The sequence below is a fragment of the Trichoderma breve genome, chromosome 1 (genome assembly GCF_028502605.1).
Source record: "Trichoderma breve strain T069 chromosome 1, whole genome shotgun sequence".
Lineage (NCBI taxonomy): Eukaryota > Fungi > Ascomycota > Sordariomycetes > Hypocreales > Hypocreaceae > Trichoderma > Trichoderma breve.
In genome coordinates, this window is record NC_079232.1 from 3203258 (window position 1) to 3227547 (window position 24290).

Here is a 24290-nt window from a genome sequence, read left to right on the forward strand (position 1 = left end):
CTACATAACTTCCGACTACAAGCTCGCATGTGCTACTATCTCATCACCTTTGGACTTGGCCATGGGCGCTGAGAGGGTTGCCGGTTGTCAGATCTCGGTCTGGGGGCCGATTCGCCGAGTGCTGACCCGCTCCTGTGTTGGTGCCGTAATAACTAGCCCGGTCCGTATCGCGGGTAAAGATGTCATTGCCCGAACCTAGTTTGAGGCAGCCAACTCACTTCTGTAAACTTGCGTATTGCTCTTCCAACTGCTTGGATCGAATGTATCCCGGGCACTGGAAGCGATGGCCGATGCATTGGACGAGCTGGATCAACACCGCTCGGCTGGTACTCCAGCAGCGGCGAAAGCCCCATACGCGCCTCGGGCAAGACCAACTGCGTAGGTCAAATCTGTACTGTCAGAGAAATTCATGTTAATGACGGTCTTTACTAATCCCCGGGATGCCAATAGCTGCCGTAAATGTCACTTGCGAAGAGTGAAATGCTCAGGAGGGAAGCCTTGTAATAACTGTAGACGAGCCAATGAGGCAGCGGAATGTGTTTATCCTCAGAAGGATAGATTGGTAAAAGTTAGCCAGCAGTAAGTTGAACCCGTCGTTACAGATTTACCAGGGTAACTTAACAGGGATTGATGCTAACCTGACAGATACATCGATGACTTGATTGCAGAGAATCAGGCACTTCGAAGTCGAGCATCTTCGCCTAGGCCACGTCATGGTTCACAGCATTTGAGCGGTGGAGGGGCAGATAAAATCACAGAGCAAACCGTCGCAGTGCCATCGGCACAAGCTCCAGAGTTGACTAGTACTCCTTGGTTCATTGATATGGCCGTCCCCCATACTCCCATCCTACTCTCCGAGGCCTCAGATTCGGCTTTTGCGACCCGTTTCCGTCAGGCCATGTCTAGCTCCGAACACTGCCATTTTCCTCGTGTAAGTTATCCAGCAGAGGACCAAATCCTGGCCCTAGGCGACGCTGCTTGCGAGTGGCCTAGCCCGCCGCAAGCGCGTCTCCTAGTGAATGCTGCATTGAAGTGTCTTGGGCGTTGGCACCACATTGTCCGAAGCAGTGTTATCTTTGAAGAGCTTGAGAAGCTTTTAAAGGATCCCAGAGCAGTGGGGTTCCTGGTCCAGAGCAAATTCTGGGCATTGTTTGCAATTGGAAAGACATATTCGACTCGAACGTCAGCTACTCCTAGAGCTTTCCCAGGTCTAGAATACTTTGCCAAAGCGTCAAAGGTTCTCCGCGTCATCAGTGAGCGCCCAACAGTTGAAATGGTCGAGACGTGTCTTCTTTTGGTAAAACATTCCTCTTAGTACAAATATGCCTGCACCCATGCACTGACTGCTTCTCACAGTCTTACTATTCACTTTTTCTAAATAGACGACACTCTGCTTATAGCCTGGCTGGCTCCGCAGTGCGTACTGCTATTATCATGGGACTCCACCTGAATGTCCCCGAGCCTCTTCTCACGGATCAGTTTGCACGTGAACATAGAGTCCGAGTTTGGTGGACTGCCTATACGTTCGATAGAATGTGGGCCACGAAGCTGGGATATCCGGTGGCTGTTCAGGACAGTGATATCGATCTCGATCTTCCATCAAATAAGCTCTCACATAGCGACTTTCCGGATTGCTCCTATTCTGTAGCTATGATAGGCCTAGCAAGGATATCTGGAACTATACTAAACTCGATCTACGGCAAGAGTTCTCAGAAGACGGCACTATCTCAACGAGTTCATGATAGCTTGTCCGCACTGCGACAATGGCTCAAAGATCTTCCGCCATCGCTGCAGATTGACCCAACGAAAAGCAATATGGCAGAACAACAGGCAGAATCTTTACATTTACGGTTCAATCAAGTAAGCACTTTCTCTCCCTATGATGATTGGTGATATGCATGGGTAATAATATCTTCAGCTCGTGATCCTTGCCACCCGCCCAATTTTGCTCCACGTCTTTCGGACACGCTTCAAGGTCCTGGAAACGGGAGACGAGCCGGACATTCCTGGTTCAGCAAGTACCCTCTCAGATGCCTGCGTACGATGTGCGAGACACTCGTACCAGATTCTCACCGACTCTTGGATCAACGGAAGGTTTATGATGTTTGACTACTTTGATACACAATATCTTTTCACAGCGGCAACAATCTTGGCGATCTCGAGTCTGTTGAACCAAAACGACAGTCAAAGTGATGGGGAGCTTTTTGACACGGCGGCACAATTTCTCTCACAACTGAAGGAAAATGGGAATTTCGTAGCTGCCGAGTTTAAACAACATGTGGATGCCATGAACGTTTTCATTGCATCTGAAGAGGCTAAGTTGCAGGAGAGACGCGGAGATAACACATCAACACAGCCTCAAAACAATAGAGGCATCACAGGCGGTGGCTCTGCCTCGCTGCTTACATCGCAAGATGTGGCTGCAGACATGGTACTATCAGAACCATTTTTTCATGACCTGCTCGAACAGTCGATTCCTGATCTAAATTTTATCGACGCCTCGTTGAGTATAGATGGCACACAGGGACTCTACTGGCCGATGATGACCTCCGGAACCGGTTCCGACACGTTTTTCTAAGGCTATAATAGACAAATTATTTTACTATATATACATTGGTTCTTCGGCTACTGCTCGAGTAGTTGCCCCTTGCTCGTACCATCAGATTGCTGATCGTTGGCTCTCTGAATAAGATCCTGAATAGCAGCCCACATAGCCACAGGATTAGAATACATTGGGAAATGGCCCGCACTGGGAATCTCGGCCAGCTCAACTCCAGCGGCTTCCAGCTTAGGGAGATACGAAAGACTCGCATGCTGTTCGCCAAACATGAAAGCCTTTATGAATGGAAGGGCTAAAAACTTGGCTAGTAAACTGCCGCTGTCGGATAAATGCACCATGGATTCGAAGATTCCTCTGATAGCACCAACTTGAGCTCTCTGACGAATTGAAGCCGCATACAATGCGGCGGAGTAGAACGGAGACTGGCGGCAGCGGAGGATGAAATCGTTCAGAAACTCGTCCATATCTTCGCTGTGCCAGTCAAATATTTGTCGGCTGATGAAGCAATCCTCAGGCGCAAGATTTCCTTTAATATTGACGAAGCTGCGGATCGCCTCGGGTTTTCGGTGAGCCAGTTCAAGGGCAGTTAGACCACCCATTGAATGCCCTACAATGTGAAATTCGAGGATTTGGAAATGATGCAGCACCGCCTCTGCCGTTTTGACGAGAAAGCCGATGTTCACTTTGGACAGATCTTCACACCAGCTTTCGCCGCACCCGGGAGCATCGTACGCAAGAAACGACTGTGCAGAGAAACCGGCATGGAACCGAATATCAACATAGTCTTCCTTAGAGCTGCCCCATCCGTGTAGAAATAGGATAGGTATCGAGGTAGAATTGCCGAGACGTCGGAAGAGGGCCAAGTCGATTGACGTACCATCAATTTCTAGTCGGAGGCGCTCATGCGTAACGCCCAAGTTGGGCGATTCGGGTGTAATGTCGGACATTCTGAAACCTTGTTTCTACTTCTTGAATACATGGATTGTTTCTGCGTCATGATCCTTCTCTTGTCATGGAGACGTAAACCAAGCTTTATACATGTAGAATTCCGGCCGTGTGGGTCCGGGGTGATGCCTTTCGGCGAAGTGGTTATCACGCCGAACAGCATTCAAGGCCGGGTAACATTGCTTCGGGGACAGCACACAAGTCAAACTTGGAACTCAATGCTCTGAAAAAGACAGCCCACGGTACATATTCATGTATTGCATCATCACCACGTCTAATAAACCTGTATATTAGTAACAGACTGTAGCTTAAGGAAAGCAGCAGCAGTATAACGCCCTCCAATTAAGAAGACACAGATAGGGCAAACATTTTGTCAACTTAAAAATGAGATGAAAGGAAACGCACAAAAGAAATATATATATATATAAGACGTGGTGCAGCAATATAACTTATCAGTAGCCTTTCTCCCAGAAATATCTCTCTCAACATAGCTCTATTCTAGACTTATAGTACCGACATCGCCCTTCCATTTGACCCCGTCGTCCTTGCGATTAACCAATGCATTTCTGCTAAAGCGATGCTAAATCTTAACCCAATTTCCTACAGCCTCCAGTTCTCTCTGAACCCGTGTGTCCTTGTCCTTAACCTTTCCCAACAGTTGTACCATGGTAGTCAAGGCGAGCCTAGTAAGGGTGTCTTCCCCCGCTTGTTCTGCTTCTTCTTTGATCTCCTCCAGTCTTTTCAACCAATACATCCATCGCCAGGGACTAAATGCCGCTGATGATCTGCGACCTAGCTCCGATGTAGCGAAGGTAGTTTTGCCTTGCCTGACGGTATCGGGGTTGTTCCACAACTTGTCTGACAGTTGGATGATTTTATTGTGTGCGACAACCAGCCAAAACTGCGCAGCCGGAAGTAAAGCGGCAATCGTGAGCTCACGTAAATCCCTATGAGGATCCTCGTCACTCTGATCGTTGAAGCTGCCCAATGGACGAACAGTTTCAAAAGTGTCCTTAAAGACTAACAAAGCAATTTCGCATAGATTGTCGTCTACCCCGGTGGACGCGAGCTTAGCCAGAAAGCAAGAGAAGTCGACGCGTTGGTCAGTACTCATAGTTGCACAATCCTTTACCCAGAAGTCCGTCATGTCCGCAGTGAAGAAAGGCAGACCTTCCCAAATAATGCCAGCGGATGTTGTGGCAATCTCAAGCTTGTTGTCATTGCTATCGCCGTCATTACCGTTGTGGCTGTTTTGTGCTCGGCGCGTCAAATTCCCTTGCCCATGGAGTTGGACGATATGCAGGACCCATGTATCTTGTTCAGGGCTTGTATGGGAAATATTTTTGCCCGCTTGATAGTAGACGTACCAAAGACACTGTAGCTGATACTTGAGCTCCTCAGCGGACTTCGCGTCGCGAGAATACGACTCATTGATGAAAGATATCTTGCTGTCAGCGAATCCCTGGAGACCATCGAAGTCATTCTGTTGAATTGCCTCCTCTATTGACTTTCGATCGTCTTCGGCAAGCCATAGTTGCCGGCCGATGTAATCATCCGCGACGGGTCTATCTTTAACTTGCATGATAAAGTTGCTGCAACTCTGCGGTACTGTGATCGCTGACAAATGAGTGTCGCCGTAATAAACGTTGAGAGAGTAGTAGGAGATTGTGAGAGGGGAATGGAGGACTTGGGAATTACTCATGGACTGGACATAGCTACCCTAATATATAGCCAAAGTACAAGTAGTGAACATCAATAGATGTTCGCTGTATGTCAGGGGCTAGTCACAAAGGGAACACTCCTCTGTTCATTGAACACGGATTAAGGCGTCAGTGTTCTCAACTAGCAGGCCAGCTGACCTGACGGACTGAATAAAGATATAAGATGGGGGTAAAAGGGACTTTCGCTTGTCATGAAGTTGAAATAGACCAATATAAGCGTGAGGTATACAAGCAAGAGATGGAATAATCCGGAGAATGCTTCAAAACAACTCGTAATCGTTATGATAGCAATCCCACGGTTGTAACAAGTGGCCTATATAATAACTAATATATTCGAGCAACCTGTAGATGATGAAGAAATTGAGGTCTCCTACTGGGTAAGCAACATAGCGTGAGACACTTGTGTGTTGGCAAGACGCGGTTTTGGTACCATCAGATTCCCCGTCAGGCTCGTTATCATCGTCATCCCCCTTGATTCATAAACTGTGTAGTATAAGATTTATCATCTCAGTCAGTCAGAAACGAAATTTTATATGATGATGGTTGGAATTCAAAGGCATAGCCAGGGAATGCGAACATTTGAGCCATTCCCTGTCATCCAGACATATGCCCTACCTCACAGCGAATCTTTTCATCAATCTTCCCCAGATACTGCGCCTCTGCAAGTTTATTTCACATCGGACAACAAAACATATATTCCTTATATGCATGATTGGCTCTCACTTACAGGGGCATACATAGATTACAGGTGCAGTGAATCCAGTCAGTCGTAGGAGGAATCCTGGTCTCTTCCTTGTCAAGATGGATGTGGTGCCTAGTAAGCGCTTTGATCTCTTCTTTGTTCAAGAGATTCTCTTACAAAAGCTCTCAAATACGCCGTCTTGCTCCCAAATCTTGACCAAATCTTTCTCTACACCCTTCGCATCATCAAATATGACGAGTTTTCTACCATAGAAATGCAACGACTTTAATTCGGATGCTCTGGTCACAATCCACAGGGACTTCGTGTCTTATGGACATGCTACGATAGTCGATTTACCTTGAGTCTCGATAAGCACGCCTCAGACAACGTAGCTGTTCGCGTTCGTTTAGTCGGAGCTCAAGGATACATGTACAATATTCATGTCACGAAACATGCGACTGACAACAGCATGTACGAGGCATCAAAGAGCTAGACCTTCAATTCAGAAGAGTCAATCTATGAGCAAGATTGTGGATGATGATCACCAGCCTCAGATGCCCGAGGGGAGATCCACCTAGGTACATGTAGTCTATAAAAAAGACAGTTAGACGAGAGCGGTTTCCTATCGACGGGGAGTTGGCACGGGTATGTCGTTAAAAGCTACGCGGCAGGCTCTGATTGTGTGTCTTTATATAGATTGACCTTTTTTTCTACGTGCTTCATGATCTGTAAACCCATACCCGTACACAAAGCTTTCGTTGTAGTTCCTTGCCTTTGTGTTTCTTACTTCGCTGCCACCCACATTTGATCTCAGCCCATATAAAATGGCAGAACAATTGTCTCCATGTTCATGAGTTAGGAACAACCTTTTACTACATCATCTTCAGTCTGTGTCGTTTGTGTGTTCAATATGGTAAACCACTATTTCAGAGCGTGCGCCAGCGTGAGTCAACAATAACTATGAACCATGACAATAGTATTGTTTACTATTACTGGGCCACCCCATCAATAGACGATAACAAGGGCCCTGGATCTGTCATTTTCGTGAGAAACGATGGCTTGCTTGGCTGCATTTCTGATACGCAGGAACCGGGTGGGGGACGCACATCTAGACTGACAGATCTCGGCTTCTGGTAGTGGCGGTGACAGGGCAAACAGGGCATGTCAAGGTTCGTCACACGCCACCGTTATGGATATACTACTTCATGATTCATGCATACATATCACAAGTTCTACGAGCACGCACTCCTCGAGTCATTTATATGGAATGTCTCATACTATGATATGTTTCGTGTAGTAGTAACCGGCTCTCTTTCCCTTTATGAGAGGCTCCGAAATATCCAAGGCATGGGTAAATACATGCAGCGTCTACACGAAACCACTACCTCGGCCGCTGTCGTAATGCCTCTTGGATACGTAATAGTATCCTCCCTGGATTAAGGATTCCCTAGATCCGTAGGAAACTTCAGAGACGTCTACCGTGCAAGCCATGGAGTGCAATGGTGAATAAGGCCGCTCCACGTGCTAAGCTGCCTGTCTCAAAGGGTTACGTTTTGTGCCCCCTCACTTACACGTATTTCGGCCCCGATCCATTGACGTCTACTCCATACTGAGCACAATGCAGGCATGGATTCGGAGAGCGCACAAAAATCTCGAATCTAGCACGTCCCAAAGTTACGAGCATAGTATGTATACGGGCCATTGTCTTACAGCAACCTAAAAAGTCTCCGGGCCCATTGACAAGTAGTAGTCGTCATGGACATAGGCAAGGGACCCTTCTCCAACATGACAAGTGACAGGTTTTTGAATCAGCAAAGTTGGACTGCCGGGACGCGAGAGGGATGGGGTTGAAACCAAGGTTTTCCCCTCTCAGCTGAGCCGAACTCCTTGTGAACCTGCGAATCATATCGTACTCCGTAGAGCGCTGGGGTATCGGAAAAAAAATTCGGCTTGTATTTCACGGCATGGCGCACAGACGGTGGCTGAGAACCGGTGAGGCGATTGCAGCGCATATGGGGGCCTAATATCACGAATGAGTCAGCCGAAGCATTATGAGCTCAACATGATCCAATCTGTAGAGTACTTGTACCGTCTCAACAAAGCCAAGAAGATGTTGTTTTTTTTTTTTTTTTGACGAGGATATGGCTTTGTTGTGTACGGAGTAGCCACGCCCAACTCGACGGGCAAATGACCCTGGCCTGTCAATGTCATGCAGACACACTACACAAGTGCCGTGGAAACAGATGATGCGTTCACATGTGAATCCATCAGATGCCGCATTGACTACTAGTCAAAGATGTAACAGCTGCCCGTCCTTCGTACATCGGGGAAATGGTACCTTGCATCCGTCCCCATCGTAACAAAGTCGTACGAGTATGTCACCATTAGTTCGGAATGTTGGTGGCCATAGCTCAGGCGTGCTGTAGCAGAGAGGTGGTTTTTGCAGGAACTTTGTCAACTTCCAAGTCTCGAACAGTGAAGCCGTCCAACAGCTCAACAGGTGGTGGAACGATCAGGTGTTGTCGGCCTCAAGCAGCAATACTGAAATTCTCGCCATTGTTGGCGCTAGCCGATGTCTTTCGGCCTGCGCTGTCATCGCTTCTCGGTGTGAGTGTATCCGGTTTCACTAAAGCGCCCACCTGGCTGTCAAAAGAAAAGAAAAAATGGCATGTGTGGAAGTCTGGACCCCGGTTCCGTCGATCGGAAAGGAGCCGGCCGGGTGTATCCAATATACGAGTTGACGTAAACCTGCATGCTTTTGGCTTCCCGCGGGAACGAAGGAAGAACGAAGAGGCAGTGACGGTGACGGTGACAGAGTTGACTTGCAGCGGCATAGTATTATGGTAGGATTGATTCTTGGCCAAGCGCGGGATGAAAGCCACAAATTTCGCATCCGAACATCGGCATGGGTCATCGGTGTTATTGATCTCTCAGCTTCTGACAGGCGCGATGCGGCTGATGGACAAGATATGCCCGTCAGACAGATTCTGCAAATTTGCAGTTAAGTTTCAATAGGCGAGGTCAACCCGGCTCTAGCTCGATTGTTAGTCCAATGACTCCCTTGTCCGATAAGACTCAACTTGTACGGGGAAGTTGAGCTGTAGGCCGAAGAGATTTGGCGAGCTGAGAGGCCTCATCTCATCTAACGGTCAATCTCAAGATGGATCTGATCTTAAATGATGAACCAGGTACCATCGAACACACATCTTGCGGCTTCTCATCTGTCCGGCTTTTTCCCGTCCAAACCCATAGTGCAGTCGACACAATTCAATCCCGTCCGCAATGTAAAATATTCCGCCCCCAAGAAGTATTTACTCCCGGATTGACTCAGACTCGTCTCGTCTCGTTCCGCGCTGCGGTACGGCACACGAGCAGGGCTACAACGCCCAAACGCCCAGGCCCCAAACTTCGACAGCACTAAACGACGCCACCTGAAAATTGCCCAAGCTCGTCGCATGGGGGTCCTTAAAGACGGGACGCCATCCGTATGGACAGTTATTCTCTGGCGTGTGGCCGGTGGCGTTGCTTCAGGGGGTAGGCTGAGGTTGCCTGTCCCGAACCCGCCCAGATCTAAGGATTGCGCACCTGTGCTTGTGGAAATAACAAGTGCGATGTCAGACATGGTGCTATTCCAGTGGGTTGGGCAAATGACATGACACATCAGAACAACGCCCATGTACATAATATTCTCGTGGCATGTGCTGTAAAGAGTTGAAAACAAAACGGAAGAGAATTGAAAGAGGATTGTGCTCAACGGGGTCCATCCGCATCATTCGAAGCGTCACTGAGATGATCCATCTGTAGGGAGTACTAAGGGAGCTCAATATTGAGTTGTTCTGGGATATACTTCCGAAATCGATAAGCTGAGGTGCACAGCTCTCCTTCGGAGTCTTTCTACCAGCTCACCAGCCCAAGCATTTATCTTCGCAACTCCGATATCTTCTCGTAGTGATGATCTAGGTATGTACTAGCACAAGCCATAGTTGCCCATAGTTGCGTTATTGCGTGTATCTGAGGCTGAGGCTGAGGCTAGGCCCACATCCAGACAAAGACAGTGCTGATCTAGCGTATCAAGTACTATTGGATTCTACGATACCTGTTCTGGCCTACCCGGCAAGAGAACCTTGGAATACATATTTTAGATTGAGTTAACTGAGCGACAGCTGAGGACGAAATACGGCTCAGAGTTTATGTTTAAATTAGTTTGTGAACCTGCCCTTCAAAAAATACTATATCTGTTGTCTGATTCACAATATTCATGGTTGATATCAAGGCATAGTTGAGGCTGTGGGTAATATCAAACAAAGCTCCTGGCACTTAGTGTTTTTGGGGTTGTAAATCGGCCCATTTCACATGGGTTCTCAACGCCAGTCTCATGGCGCAACAGTTTCCCGATATTGCTCAAAAAACCAACGTCGGCCCACCTATAATTAACATTTCACTGCTATTGTCCTAGCATGGAAAGGTTTCTGTACCCAGTGCCGTAAGTGAAGCTGTGCGGCGATGCGGATTCGTTACGCCCGATGCCGCTCGCACACGCTACACCAGAGACGCGATAGTAACAACAGGGCCTGTTCGAAGTAGCGTTCTCACCTGCTACGGAGTACGCTCCGCACCAAGGGGGCCGGCCTCAACAGCGGGCCTGACCCTTCGTAGATCTGGTGCGGGCGGGAGTTGATTGACATTCACATACCATTGCAACTATAACGAGCAGTGCCGATGATCTGTGCCGAGTAAGCTGCGTCACAAGCACTTAATAATGCTCATGAATCGTATAGCTAGGTATGTCTGTGAACTAGTATTCATTTGCCAAGACCTGGAGTCGGATTTTCTTTCTACGTATCGCGCTTTGCAGAGCGTGGAGTAGAAATTCAGATGCTGTTGGGAGATTTGAGGAGATACCACGGCATATACTAGCATCGGTCACGCCGTCGACTTAAGGACTTCCAAGGGTTGAGAGATGAAATGAGAAAGACAACAGGCACTAAACCGCCGTCGCAAGCACGAGAATAGAAGCAAACCAACACACCTTTGTAATTGGTGTTCTTCGTACTCCGTACAAGCACTGTAAATAATAGAGGTGCTCGACCTCCACACTACACTGGATGCTTCCACGAGCCTTGCACGTGGATTAGGCCAGGGACACTACAAAGCAAGATGTGAGACGTTAGTGCCTCTGGCTTGACCCTGAAGCCGTTCGCTTCTGGATAGCCATTCACATGCCCCGCCCAGAAGCAGGGGATATGAAATTTAGGCAGGGTCGACTCTGGTTCTGGACAGCCACAATGGGTTAAGGTGAAGCCAAAGCCGGAAATAGGTTTGATGGGGAAAACAGAACAGGAAATGAGAAGAATCTAAGCGGGCGGGGCGGCATTTTGGTCCTCGGACTAGCCCACCCAGTGAGGCGTGTGTCATGAGCTTTCCCCTAGCACCTTTGTGTGTAGTGGGAGAGCTGATGCGATGTCGTCACACCAGGGAGAGGAGGGATCTGCCATGGAGTGATGAATGATGCCTGACAAATGCCACATTAGATTTGCCCTGGTATTGTACATTGTATGTAGTACTTGTAGTGCCTTTGAAAGACTTCAGTGTAGTATGCCGATGATGCCGACATACGAGTATAGACTCTTGGTCGGGAGGGGATACCAGTCCGAAGTGGCCTCGGGGTCGTGAACTTTTTGGACAGGTATCGTTCCGGGATATCGGGATGAGATTGTCCCCGTTGTTGGTGAATAGAGATCTTCCGTGTTTGGCGTAGTAGTATGATATGCGTGACATGGCAGAGGGCCGCTACGCTGGCGAACGAACCTAGAATACTGGGGATGGCACAGTTTGGTCAGAAATCGCACTGCGATGCATCATAAATCAGACCTGCTGGGCTGACATGATGATCAGGCGCCTTGAAATTCGCTTATTGGTGCCTTTCAAATGTTCGACTTTCCCTTTAAACTTTCAATATTGAACGCAGCAATATCTCTCCTTACGGGCGGAAGAGATAAGACAGCCAAATCATATTGTATGCGGCTCAGCTGTCTCAGAACATGTGTGGCTGGGGGTGAACCATATGAACGGGATGTCCTTGTATGCGCAAGGCTGGTTCGTGTTAGCTGAAACAACCGCCCGAATAAACCTGTCACTTTCTTCCTTTTTGCCTCCTAAAAATTGAAACCAGCAGCCTGGTGAGTCGAGTCTCTTGATTAGCTTGCCCGACTTACTACGGCTTGTTCTATTATATCCCTACCACAATTGACGTTGCCCAAATGATGGTGGCTGACCTTGAAATAGAAGTTGGATGCATCTCCATGCTGGGCTAGCAGTATGATAAACTCGTAATATCTCATTGAGGGCCATTCTTGACAAAAAATGATAGAAATTAGTTGCCACTAGCGGTCATGGGTAGGTGAGTGATTTGAAATGCGATACGAAGCCGTACTCGTTTCTTGGAGCCGACGAGAGTAGTTGAACCGGGACCACGGCTTGTTGAATGGCGGCCTCTTGGACGAATGTGCGCAAAGCTAATGAGACATATAGGCGCAGCAAAAGGGAGAGAATATTGTCCTCAAGGGGCCGCTTCCAACGCTGCAGAGGTAATTCAAGGAGGTTCGCGATGGCATCCGGTTTTCAGACTTTTGACCAATGCCTCCCTGCAGCATCAATGTGATAGCAATAACCTCTTGGGTGTGCTGTGGCGCAGTATGTACGGAGTACGGAGCGCAAGTTAGCTTCTGTACTGGTGGTCATCAGGGTTGCTGAATGTGCCCTGGACGCGCGCGGAGCAACTTGTAGGGAGGATACACGTCAGACGAACTCCAACTCGGTCTGAGAGTTCATCTGGCATCGAATTGCGGAGAACTGAGCAAGGCAAGGCAACAGAATGAACAGAATAGCCTTCCATGACGCGGAGGCGCCGTATTACCGCAATCAGTTGGGCAATTTGAGTCTCAGTTTGACCTGACCGTTGCACCCGTCGCCTCGGGACACAATGACATCTAGTTGCTGGTGCTACGGGGAGAACTCGAGAGCATGGGCCACAGACAGCCGGGGCCACATTGTGATGCCGGAGGAGACGTCTGCATGTCCCCTGCGTCCATCCCTGCTCATGTCCTTGGCAGTCCACCAGAACCCCTGCGGATTGTCCCTCTTAGCGCAGGCGCTTGGTAGTTCCCTTGCCCCCGGAGCCATCCAGCTAGGCCTGGCTGTCACTTTTGTCACCCTGGCGAGAGACCTGAGCATGTGGTGACGAAGGCAGTATCAGACATGTATCTAGGGGCGTGGATACGAGTCGAGTTGACAGCCACGCCTTGGAGTGGTGATGGGATTGACCAAGGGGCGAGTGATTGGTGGCAAGGCGGAACAGGAACACCTGGGTGGGTAGAACAAGTCCCAATATTAGTTGCTCGAACAGCTTTTCCAGCACGGTTGGCGCCAGATGCGGTTCCAATTCAATAACAGCAGCCTCCCCAGACCAGACAAGAGCCGCTTGTCTGACCTTTTTCTTTCTCTCGATTCGTGTTGGGCATCCTCGAACGCTGCTTGATAGCAAAGCGCCCACCTCTTTGGACGAGCCTCTGTGATAGCGGGCGACGAGAGATAGAAAGCGGCCAATCGAACCAGTCAGCTAGCCGCCGGCATCGCAAGAACACAGCAGACAAGCGCCAATCAACAGCCAGCATACCTGCAGCATACCTGGACGAAGTACAAAGTCGCACAGCTAGAGAGAGTGTGCACGATAATTGCGAGTACTCAAGCGCGAGGCATCAACGTGGGAAGAGCAAAAAAAAAAAAAGGGCTGAACCCACTGCAGCGTCTCTGGGCTCATTTTCCGCACTCTCAGCGTGGCCTTCCCCCCCGTGCCCCTTCTCGCCTGGAGCAAGAACGCTGCCAGCCCCCGAAAGCAAAGGCCAGGGAGCACCTGAACCAGCCAAGACACCCTGTTCGTGCGCTGCCCGTCTCGGATCGCCGCCTTGCATGTCGAGCGCATTCCGATTCCACCACCACTGAACTGATCTGATCGCCTGAGGCCGTCAGCACCGAGTTCTGCTCTGCAACGAACCGCTCGACTCGGCTTACGCATGCTAATTGCGGCGTCAATTGCATTGCATCGAATCGTCCGTCCTGTAAGTCCGCTAGCTCTCCTGTAGCTTCAGCCCTGCCGCTATTTCGCCTCCCCAGCCCGCCTCCCAAGCACCAGCATCAGCACCAGCGCCAGCACGGCATGACTGCTGCGGCTGCGTAAGGCGGCGACAAAGATCGCAGAGTGGCCCTTGAGCTGCTGCCCGCTGCTGCCCGCCTCCGCCATTCCCGTCGCCTTCGTGCGCCTTCGTGTGTTGTCACGGAAGCTGCCGGGCGAATGACTGTTGTTCATTCCTCGGCTCCGCCTCCCGCCTCCCACGGCCTCCTTTCATTCCAGACTCGGCCCGGCACTGCTTCCCACAACAGAACCAGCGATCGCTGAGGCATGGTGCGGTTTCAATTGCTGATGACGCAGGGCAATCTAGGTACTAGATACTAGATACTAGACTGTACGATACCAAGCGGAACTCCAGATCTGGAGAGCAGCAGGAGCAGCCCTACGTAGGCACTTGCTTACTTGCCCGCTCTCCATCCTCCCGTGACACCACACAATACAGGCCGTCGCAACTGGATTCCGCCACGAACAACAACTAACTCGACTGCTCCAATAAGCATCAAATCATCTTCCTGTCTGACACACCAAGAACCTTTCTGCCTCTGATACTCTAACCCTAACACGCAAGAACAACGACCGTCTGTTTACCGCCATTGCACCGTCCCATCCACGCGACAGAGACGACTTCCGCCACTCCCAACTATTGGATATTTGTGTGTTGTGACTATTCCGGACTCGACGCGGCCCAGTCGTATCTGATATTACTCGCCCCGACCTGGATTCATAAGACTTGTCATCCGATGACCTGAACAACAACTAGTGTCCTTGGCCTCTGTAATGCTGAGCGACAATCGAATGCGAGCGAGCCTCCAGGTGGCTCCCCTGGAGCTCACAAAGTCTCGGCCTGAAGACGCCAGTAATGGCTCTTCTTCGCACGACCAGACGCCAAAAGGCGATTCAAACTTGGACGCTTCACGTCTTGGCTCCCAAATGACGCCACCTGTGACTCCCTATGGCTCGCAAGAGGATCTGTCCACTCGGCCAGAGTCCCATATACCGCCTGTCTTCCACAACTTCCTCCGCGCCTTTTATCCCTTTGAGCCTACTCTCGCAATGAGTGATTCTAGCGTCACCCTGCCACTGGATGAGGGAGATGTTGTTCTAGTTCACTCGATTCACACCAATGGCTGGGCAGATGGAACGCTGCTGGCGTCAGGCGCCAGGGGGTGGCTTCCAACCAACTATTGTGAGGCGTACGAGCCAGAGGAAATGCGCAATCTTCTCAAAGCACTGCTTAATTTTTGGGACCTATTACGTATTACAACGATTGACGAAGGGCACATGTTTCAGAGCCAAGATTTTATGAAGGGCCTGATTGGCGGAGTGCGATACTTACTGGTAAGTCGTCTAATGTTGCCACAAGTTGACAGGCGATGGCGCAGAATTAACATGCTACATGTAGGAGCGTACTCAATGCCTAAGTCGAGAATCCACTCTCATTGAGCGATGCGAGCCTTTACGGAGATGTCGCAAGTCGCTGTTATCAGAACTTTCCTCCCTCGTGAAAACGGCAAAGCGCCTCCAGGAACTTCAACTGGTGGCATTGGATTTCCCCGAAGAGATCAATGACGTCGTAGACCAAATGATTTTGAAGGCCTTCAAAATTGTCACCAAAGGAGTGCGGTTTCTCGACGTCATGGACGATGATAAGCGAGCTCACATTTCATTAACGACGACTCTGGCGCCAGTGATTGAGGAAACGTGCGTTCCGCCTACACCTCCCGCTGATAGGGCTGTGTTTGGCGAGCAGACACGGACGGCTACGGATGACCGTGCTTCTGCCGCTGCAACTGCTGGAGACGCCGTCTCCCATACATCCACAGAGACGGGAACTCTAAGTCGACCAGCCCAAGGCAACCACTGGAGTAAGCGACTATCGTCCCTGAGTGCCCAGGTTGGCACCAACTCCCGCCGGCACTCTCAAGTTAGCATGAACCGACTCTCTGCAAATATGGCCCACCGACTGTCACTGGCTGGACCATCACCCCTTTCCCGTCCTCACCATTTAGTATCCGAGCGTCTCAGCAAAAACCATGATACATTCCTCTCCCATCTTGGCTCATTTATTGGGCGTCTGCACTTGCAATCTCAGTCACGGCCTGAGCTTACAACTGCTATCAAGCTGTCTGCCACATCTGGAGGAGAACTCCTGGCCGTTGTCGACGCTGTTTCTGCGCAAAGCAGCTCCATGATTGGCGCATTAGTAACGTCAAGGGAATCCCTGCTTGAGCGTATCCAGGAGCTTGTATTTGCTGCTCGAGATACTCTAGCGAACGCGGAGACAGAGGGAGCGGATATCATTATGCCACAAGACAACAAAATTATGCTAATGTCGGCAACAAGCTGTGTGCGAGCAGCTGGTGAATGCGTTGCCATAACCAAGGGCGTAATTGAGAGAACAGGAGACTTTGAACTCGAGTCTGATGGCAACGCCCTGCAACTGGATTTGAGTATTCTCGATGCGACTACAACACGTTCGAGAACCCCATCATTGGCGGAGAGATCTGAGGTTGCTAGCGTTGCTGGCTCTGCTCATACTACGAGTGACTCAATAAGCTCTTCCATTAGACGGCCAAGCGTAGTGGCACTTGACAAGCCGCTGCCCCGAGTCCCTGACAGCCAGCCTGACGAAGAGTCCACTCCCCAGAATCAATCTCCCAAGACGTCCCGGCCCTCTTCGGTAGCAGAAGAAACTGTATCCAGCCCAGCATCTTCTGCCACATCTATTGGCCGAACACTCCCCCAACTACCAAAGCTTACCACTACTCCTATGCCCAGAGAGCATCAGAGCACAATCGAAAGCAGCTCTGCCCGGGACCAGGATCCCCATTCCTCCTTTGATAGCATGGCTGGTTCCAGTGCTGGAAGCAGCACAACATACATGAGCCGGGACTCAGAAGTCAGCTTGGTGTCTCAGACCTCGACACGCGCCACTACTCCCGATCATACAATGGTTCCCCGGAGCCAACCTTCTATATCTGAGCTGAGCACTACGGGAAGCTCCATTCACTCGATTCCCACCGAGGAAGCTGATGAAGCTGAATCCAAACTGTTAATGAAGACGTATGCACATGAGTTAGTTTTCAACAAAGAAGGTCAAGTGACAGGTGGTACGCTCCCGGCATTGGTCGAACGGTTGACCACACATGAGGCAACTCCCGATGCCACATTCGTTTCAACATTTTTCCTGACCTTCAGGCTATTTTGCACCCCCGTGCAGTTGACGGAGGCGCTCATCGATCGATTCGAATACGCAGAGGAATCACCACAAACCTCAGGCCCCGTCCGCCTGCGAGTATATAATGCTTTCAAGGGCTGGCTTGAATCGCACTGGCGTGATAACGCTGACCGTGAAGCACTGGCGATTATCATCCCCTTTGCAGAGGATCGGCTGAATGCCGTCTTACCATCTGCCGGCTCCCGACTGCTGGAACTGGCTAATCGTGTGTCGGGCGAAGGCGCGCTGGTGCCTCGGCTTGTCTCTTCTATGGGCAAGACAAGCACGGCCATTGGCCAATATGTGCCTACGGAGCAGCCTCTTCCCTCTTCCATCATTTCAAAGGGTCAGCAGAACATGCTGCAGTCGTTCAAATCTGGCAGCGCTTCGCCAACCATACTCGACTTTGATCCGCTGGAGCTCGCTCGTCAGTTGACCATTATGCAGATGAACATTTTCTGCTCCATCTTACCTGAAGAGCTTTTGGCCTCTCAGTGGATGAAAAAGGGCGGAGTCAATGCTCCCAACGTCAAAGCCATGTCCTCCCTATCTACTGACTTATCAAACATGGTTGCCGAAACGATTCTTCATCATACAGAACTCAAGAAGCGTGCGGCCGTCATCAAGCAGTGGATCAAGATTGCACAGCAGTTCCTCGAGCTCAACAATTACGATGGCTTGATGTCCATCATCTGCACCCTCAATAGCAGCACCATTAGCCGCCTGCGCAAAACCTGGGATACGATCTCACAGAAGCGGAAAGACAGCCTCCGCCAGTTACAGGACATTGTAGAGCCGGGGCAGAACAACAAAGTTCTCCGCGCCAAGCTGCAAAATCACGTTCCTCCCTGTCTCCCTTTCTTAGGCATGTATCTGACTGACTTGACCTTTGTCGATATTGGCAATGCGTCAACAAAGCAAGTAACCGAGGGAGACGGTGTGGAGGGCTTGACTGTTGTCAACTTTGACAAGCACACTCGGACAGCCAAGATTATCGGCGAGCTCCAGCGGTTCCAAATCCCATACAGGTTGACGGAGCTGCCTGATATGCAGGAATGGCTATCCGCGCAATTCCAGCTCATCCGCGAAGGAGACCAGGGGAATGTTCAGGTGACATATTATCGAAAGAGTCTCTTGTTGGAGCCTCGCGAATCATCGTTGAAACGCGACTCCGAGCCACCGGCTGCAGCTGCGACATTAGCAGCCCCCTCTACCTCTACTCGAACCGATCTTTTTGGCTGGATGACGCGCAGTGGACAGAGCTCGACGCCTTCATAAAAATGCTCTTGTCTTTCACCCCTGCTCCACCCGAATCTTGATTGGCCACCGGAGGGAACGACATTCTCAAAAACTCTACATGGTCTCCACGCACATATACAAAGCTACTTACATTTGATTTTGATACCCCGCCATTGTTTCTGGTTAATTTCTCTTTAAACTCCTGAAATGCAAAAGCTTAGCCTTTGGGCTCTGATCAGCATTGCAAACTCATATATATCTGAGCGACTATGTTTCTGCTGTGGTGGAGAGCGAGCGAACAAAGAAGGGCCCTTATAACGGTACTAAGGGCTTCGCCCCAGACAAGGTCCTCTGAACATACGACTGTGACCGTTCACCTCATGTATGGGGTTTATTGAATACGAGAGAGAGTTGTGGAGGTGTGCTATTTCGCTCTTAATGCCTCGTTACATGATATAACTTTTTGTTTTTTCTTTCTTTCTTGATATTCGTTCGTTGGGACGGGGTGGCGGTACTGGAGTTGGTGACTGCTTTCGTTTTATATCGGGTGGCACGGGCGTTGGAACACAAAAGGGCCTAATTTTTGAGCAAGTCCTATTGATTGAGATGATACATGATCTGTCCTTTTTTTTGCGAATTATTGGGAAGAATTGCGGAACGCGAACATGCTAAAGCGGTCATGGGACGGCGTCACGAAGGGATGAGGTGGGCGCTGTGGGCATGGAAGGTTTTGCGTACATGGAGTTAGAATCTGTATCGGATGGCAAATTAAACCAAGGTAGAGTAAAGAGAAACGAAATTTGATATCATGTTAGTAAACAAACAAGAGAGGAGCTGAAAGAATCCATGATGAAGACTGCAAGCTACGAGTACTAGCTTAGACCTTGGTAACCTTGATATCGGCGCTTAAGCATGTGTCACGAGGAGCGAGGCAGCGCTGAGATGGCGATGCACATGAAAGATGTAACCCAATGCACATGGCGGACATGGAAAACGCAGGGCCATGTAAGTGAAGATGGTGGGATGGAACGTATAGTACATTGGAACAAGGACAAAGGGTATGGAGATGGAGACGTGTCGAAATGCTTGGCCACATGTTAGCCTTGTTCTATTGTCTCTCTGGGGTATCGCCTTGGGCTTAGGCCTAGGCCCCTCGGAAGCAAGAAGCGCCAGCCGGCCGGGGGAAGGGAACCTTAAATCAAACGTGTGAGATCTGGGCGCCGAGAGACGGGGTAGGTGAGGAGGAGGGCTTGGTTTTTAGGTAACGTGCTTTGAACGGTTGTGTGGAACTCTGGGATTGTTGCTTTCTGGAAGCTGGAGTTGATAAGTGAAAACGGATCGGCAAGGGGAGTGAGTGAGTGCTTGGGAGATAAGCTGTGAGGATTGAGAGGATAGATAGAGATGATGATCCATGCATGGACAATCTATTTGTTATCTAACCTATGTTCGATCTATCTTATGGGTTGGAATCGACAATTACAGCAGCGTTTACGAGTGGTTTCCTATCATTTGCTATCTTCTATCTACCTGTATCTGCTGGATGGTGCGTTCATTTCGAGTGGCGTGTACGTAATGTACAAAAAAGTATACTCGTGTGTGTTTGTTGGTCTTTTGAGGCGGATGTAACATTTCTTTAGAACTACTAGTTTCTTGGCTATATGGACCAGATCCATATGTGAACGGAGCGGCAGAGGGTGTGTACAGTACAGGAATTAGATTGTTAGATAACCCAGGTTGACGGCTACCGAGGACCCCGTACGGAGCCTCTCTGGGTACTTGTACTTGTATACACTCGCACTGCTACAGTATGGATATGCTTGTACATGGAGATACCGTAAATCACGGGCCACGCCACATGATAACCGTACAGTAGCGCGTGCATGTGTAGGATCACTTTCCCTGGCTCGGAGATGCAGAGCTTGCACTGGTTAGAATCTGGGTGGTGGGTGGTGGGTGGCGCTGGAGAGGTGGGTATTGCGACAGAAAATCGCGGCTAGGCAAGTTCTGGGAGTTTTTGGTGAAGATGCTGTTGACAGAGGGAGATTGATGCCCAAAAGAAGAAGAGAGTGAAAGATTGGATGAGAGTATTAGATGGAATATAACCAAGGGATTTGTGGTTTGCTGTTCTTTATGTTGGTGATGAGCCTCGGTTGCTTGGACTTATTACAGGTACCTCTACACGCAATTGCGGCTACTGCTATTACTCCATACAGGTCCTTAGTCGTACCACTGCAGCTTTCTCCAAACATGTTGGTATGGGGAGAGCTGGGGCCCCGCGATAGCAATGAGTGCGGAGGGTACAATCCTCTGTTGGCCTCGAATTTAGTAATTAGCTGGTTCAACTGTCACGAGCCAGCTCTTGGCGCAGCGATGCCCAACAGGAAGGGAGGGGCTAATCTCTCTCGCTTGCATGCAGTTGCATATACTTGTAACATTGGCTCATCCCGTCAACTGACAGGAGGACAAGCCTCTAGCGGTTACTGACGAACCGAGCTGAGAATGAATTCCCTGATCGCGGAGCGAGATCTCGGATTCATGGTCGTTGGAAATTACGGATCACAGAAGCTCGGTTCTGGAAGTCGTAAAAGTTAGTCAGCTGAGAGAGGGACCCGGCAAGGCTCCCTAACCCCTATGACTACTTAACTCGTAGATGGCTTGATGGAGAGAGACGGGACGAGGGAACGTTACATGGATGGAGTAGACCCAACTTTAAAAACGATCTCCTTTGCTTCTTGTGCCACAGAAAAGTCAATGGCGCTTCGGCTTCTCGCAGGCGGGTGACCCATTTGCCCTTGGCAAGCGTGCTGTGGCGGCGTTGGTGCGATCGAGAAGCGCCAGAGAAGGATTTCGGAGGTGCTGGTGGGTGATGCCAGACATTTCACTCTCACGTTCGACTAGCTCGCCATTGTACTGTAGTATTAGTGTCCGTATCGCAACGAGAATAGCATGTCCTAGACACGAGGACAGTGGGAAGATACCGTAGATGGTGGTGCTAGAAATCTGGGTCTTTCACCTGCTGTGGGTGAATCAAACGGATCTGATACCCGAAGAAGAAGCGACCGCCTCCATTGTGCCCTGAATCAGCCTCCAGCCTCTGTCAAGCGTCTAGCCGCTTTTCTCATCCATCTTTTGTCTTCTCCCATGCCGAAGCGCGCCCCGCCCCGGACATTTTTCCCTCCTCAGGCGCAGTTCGCTGGAGCTTGACCACGGCACATCTCTTGATTAGCCCATTGGAAAAGCGAACCAAAGGGTCGCGGACTGTCAGCCCAGCCCGCTAATGCCCGTTTGGGGGCGGTGGCGGACGCCTCGATCTGGGCATCTGGGCCAGGACAGCCAGAGACCAACCAGCTGCTGGAGCCATTCGGGCCTTCATCCGCGAGCTGACAAGAGCCTTTGGCTGGTGAGGCCGGGGGGTTTGCCAGAGGGCTTCTGTTTTAAATCATTTTCCCAGGAACATTGTCTGATGACTGGGTGTGGCCCCCCCCCTTCAGCTTATGTGCCTGTCTGTGCATCTGATGGCCAAGCATTACGAAGAGTAACCGTCGATACGGGGGAGGAGGAAGAGATTGGTAGCGTGGCGAGCCTGTGAGGCGGCTAGGGGATTATCGCTGTCGAAACCGGTCTCTGGGAGGCGAGAGAAAGCCAAGGGCCGGCGAGAAGCGAGGGAAAATGACATGATGCTTTCCTCGTTACTTTCGTACGCCGTATATACGAGTACTGTACACTGACTCAACAGGGCATGGGGTGTGGAATCCGGGGATTGGAGATGCAGAACCGGTCGATGGCTGTTCCAACCGAAACTGTGACGCCACCCAATGAAGCCGTTGAAGCCATGCCACCACACCCTCAGCCAGAAGCCTAAAACCCTCCGAATCTAAAGGAGAAAGCCACGCCGTGGGGAGGACGGGCCTCAAGAACGTTCCCTTGTTCCCTTGCTCGGGTCCTGCCCCAAGAGTGCAGGTCTGCGCAGATCTGCTGCTAGCACGCATTGGTCGCAAGGGCGTCGTTTGGTGGAATCACAACCTCACTGCAGGAAGAGCAATATGGGTTGCATTGCACTCTGGGCCAATGTACGGTGCCCCGGCGCTCGCTGCTGGAATCCAACAGAGGCGTCCAATCTGCAGAGATTGGCAAAAGGTTGCTTGCTATCTGCCACCCCATGTCTGTCTGCCTGGATACAGTTTACACATGTCTGTCTGTGCTGAGTACTGGTACCTCTGTGATAGCCCTCCTCCTTCCCCTCCGGCAACCGTTATGGTACACACGTTTTCTCGATCCTACAGTATTCCTTCCTCCATGCAAAATGCTATTCCCATCTCTTCTCATGAGAATCGACTCACTGGCATTTCATGCAAGTCGCGTGCTGTTGTGGCGGCATAGCCGAGTGGCGCCGCTCCACCTCACGGATCCTCGCTCATCAAAAAAACATGACAGTAGCGTGGCGTGGCCAGACCCTGGCCTCTTTGCTCTTATTTTCCCCCCTCTATTATTTTTTCTTTGTCTATACATTCCTCTTTTGTCTTGTGACGGACGACTTTTTTTCCGCCTGAGATACGGAGTGGACGCAGCAGGCCGCTTGTTCGCCTTGCCTAGCCGGTCGCTTCGTATTATGCCATCCATCCATCCGTGTGTTGTCAGAGGGCGTGGATGATGCCCGTATCTCGATATCATAATCAGCAGCAACCTCGTTACTTGTCATGAAATCCTTCCGAGCTCGGGGATAACAAAGAGAATGTCTATTCTTAGCAGAATGTCGTGTTTGTCGGTCAAAAACACAAGACCACATGCCAATCAGTCAATGCCATGTCTCGCTCGTATCGTATCTGGCTAGCGATTAGCCGCACACCGTTTTCGGAGAAAAAAGCTTATTAGCAAAGCCTCTTTTTTTTCCCGGTCGTCTCTGTTATTTCTGGCTCTGGCTAAGCTTCCCGTTGCCTCGCTATCGTATCTCGTCGACTCGACTTGACTCTCGTCCGTAATACCTGTACTACCGGCCTGTACGAGCACTAGTCAGCGCCCTTCCCACATTCCTGATTGTCACGTAGCTTGTGATGCAACCTTTGTCTTATCCACCTTCTGCGTATTTGGCCGCCCTTCCCTTGGCTGCTACCAACGCCCCGGGATCCACGTTGTATGCACTTGGCGAGGCTAGGTTACGGACCAAGCAAAAGTAGGTACTGTGTTACTTTTTTGCTGCCGCCGCTACTACGGACTCCTATCTCGTACCTACATACAGGTACTGGAGTACTGGAGTACGGGGCACTCACACCTTGATCCGCGTGCAGGAATCGTATCGTAACAAGTACTGCCTGTGGGAAAGAGTACGGCGATTGTGGTGTGACTGTGGTCCCTTGATCCCCAGCCTGTCTGTCTCCGCACCAACCTAGCGCTCGCCGTCCATCCGTCCATCCACTTGGCACTTAGCAATTGCAAGTGGTTGCTCGAGGGCTAGCTAAGCAACCTTGGCTTTGTTTGTACCGTCCCCTGGAGCAATTGGGATCCATGGGGTAGCCCTGCCGATACTACCCTTCAAGCATTGCCCGTCAGATCTGCGCGGCCTTCATATATCATCAGGTCCCCCGGATTCAATTCTGGATCTGCTTGAGCCTTCTTTCTTCACTGTCCGCTCCCAATTGTCGCCTCGGTTCCACGGCTTCGGACTGGAACACGCGCCCACAGACAGAACGCTCCGTTTCCCATTGAGCGTCAACCTCTACTGAGCTTTCATCAGTACGAGG

General features: G+C 50.3%; 4 protein-coding genes across 4 annotated transcripts; 2 read left to right on the forward strand and 2 right to left on the reverse strand.

The window, feature by feature from the left end:
• Positions 1 to 283: 283 nt before the first annotated feature.
• Positions 284 to 2578, forward strand: T069G_00992 (fungal specific transcription factor domain-containing protein; the record flags this gene model as incomplete). Its single annotated transcript, XM_056168202.1, has 5 exons — positions 284 to 378; positions 451 to 579; positions 646 to 1297; positions 1357 to 1860; positions 1919 to 2578. The coding sequence occupies 5 exons, from the start codon at positions 284 to 286 to the stop codon at positions 2576 to 2578; spliced, it is 2040 nt and encodes a 679-aa protein (XP_056033518.1).
• A 47-nt stretch (positions 2579 to 2625) lies between these two features.
• On the reverse strand, positions 2626 to 3507 carry T069G_00993 (alpha/beta hydrolase family domain-containing protein; the record flags this gene model as incomplete). The annotated part of the gene is made up of 1 exon (XM_056168203.1): positions 2626 to 3507. The coding sequence occupies one exon, from the start codon at positions 3505 to 3507 to the stop codon at positions 2626 to 2628; it is 882 nt and encodes a 293-aa protein (XP_056033519.1).
• Positions 3508 to 4085: 578 nt separating this feature from the next.
• T069G_00994 (uncharacterized protein) lies at positions 4086 to 5087 on the reverse strand (the record flags this gene model as incomplete). The annotated part of the gene is made up of 1 exon (XM_056168204.1): positions 4086 to 5087. The coding sequence occupies one exon, from the start codon at positions 5085 to 5087 to the stop codon at positions 4086 to 4088; it is 1002 nt and encodes a 333-aa protein (XP_056033520.1).
• A 9786-nt stretch (positions 5088 to 14873) lies between these two features.
• Positions 14874 to 18591, forward strand: T069G_00995 (rasGEF domain-containing protein; the record flags this gene model as incomplete). Its single annotated transcript, XM_056168205.1, has 4 exons — positions 14874 to 15282; positions 15325 to 15434; positions 15499 to 17562; positions 17659 to 18591. The coding sequence occupies 4 exons, from the start codon at positions 14874 to 14876 to the stop codon at positions 18589 to 18591; spliced, it is 3516 nt and encodes a 1171-aa protein (XP_056033521.1).
• Between the last annotated feature and the right edge of the window lie 5699 nt (positions 18592 to 24290).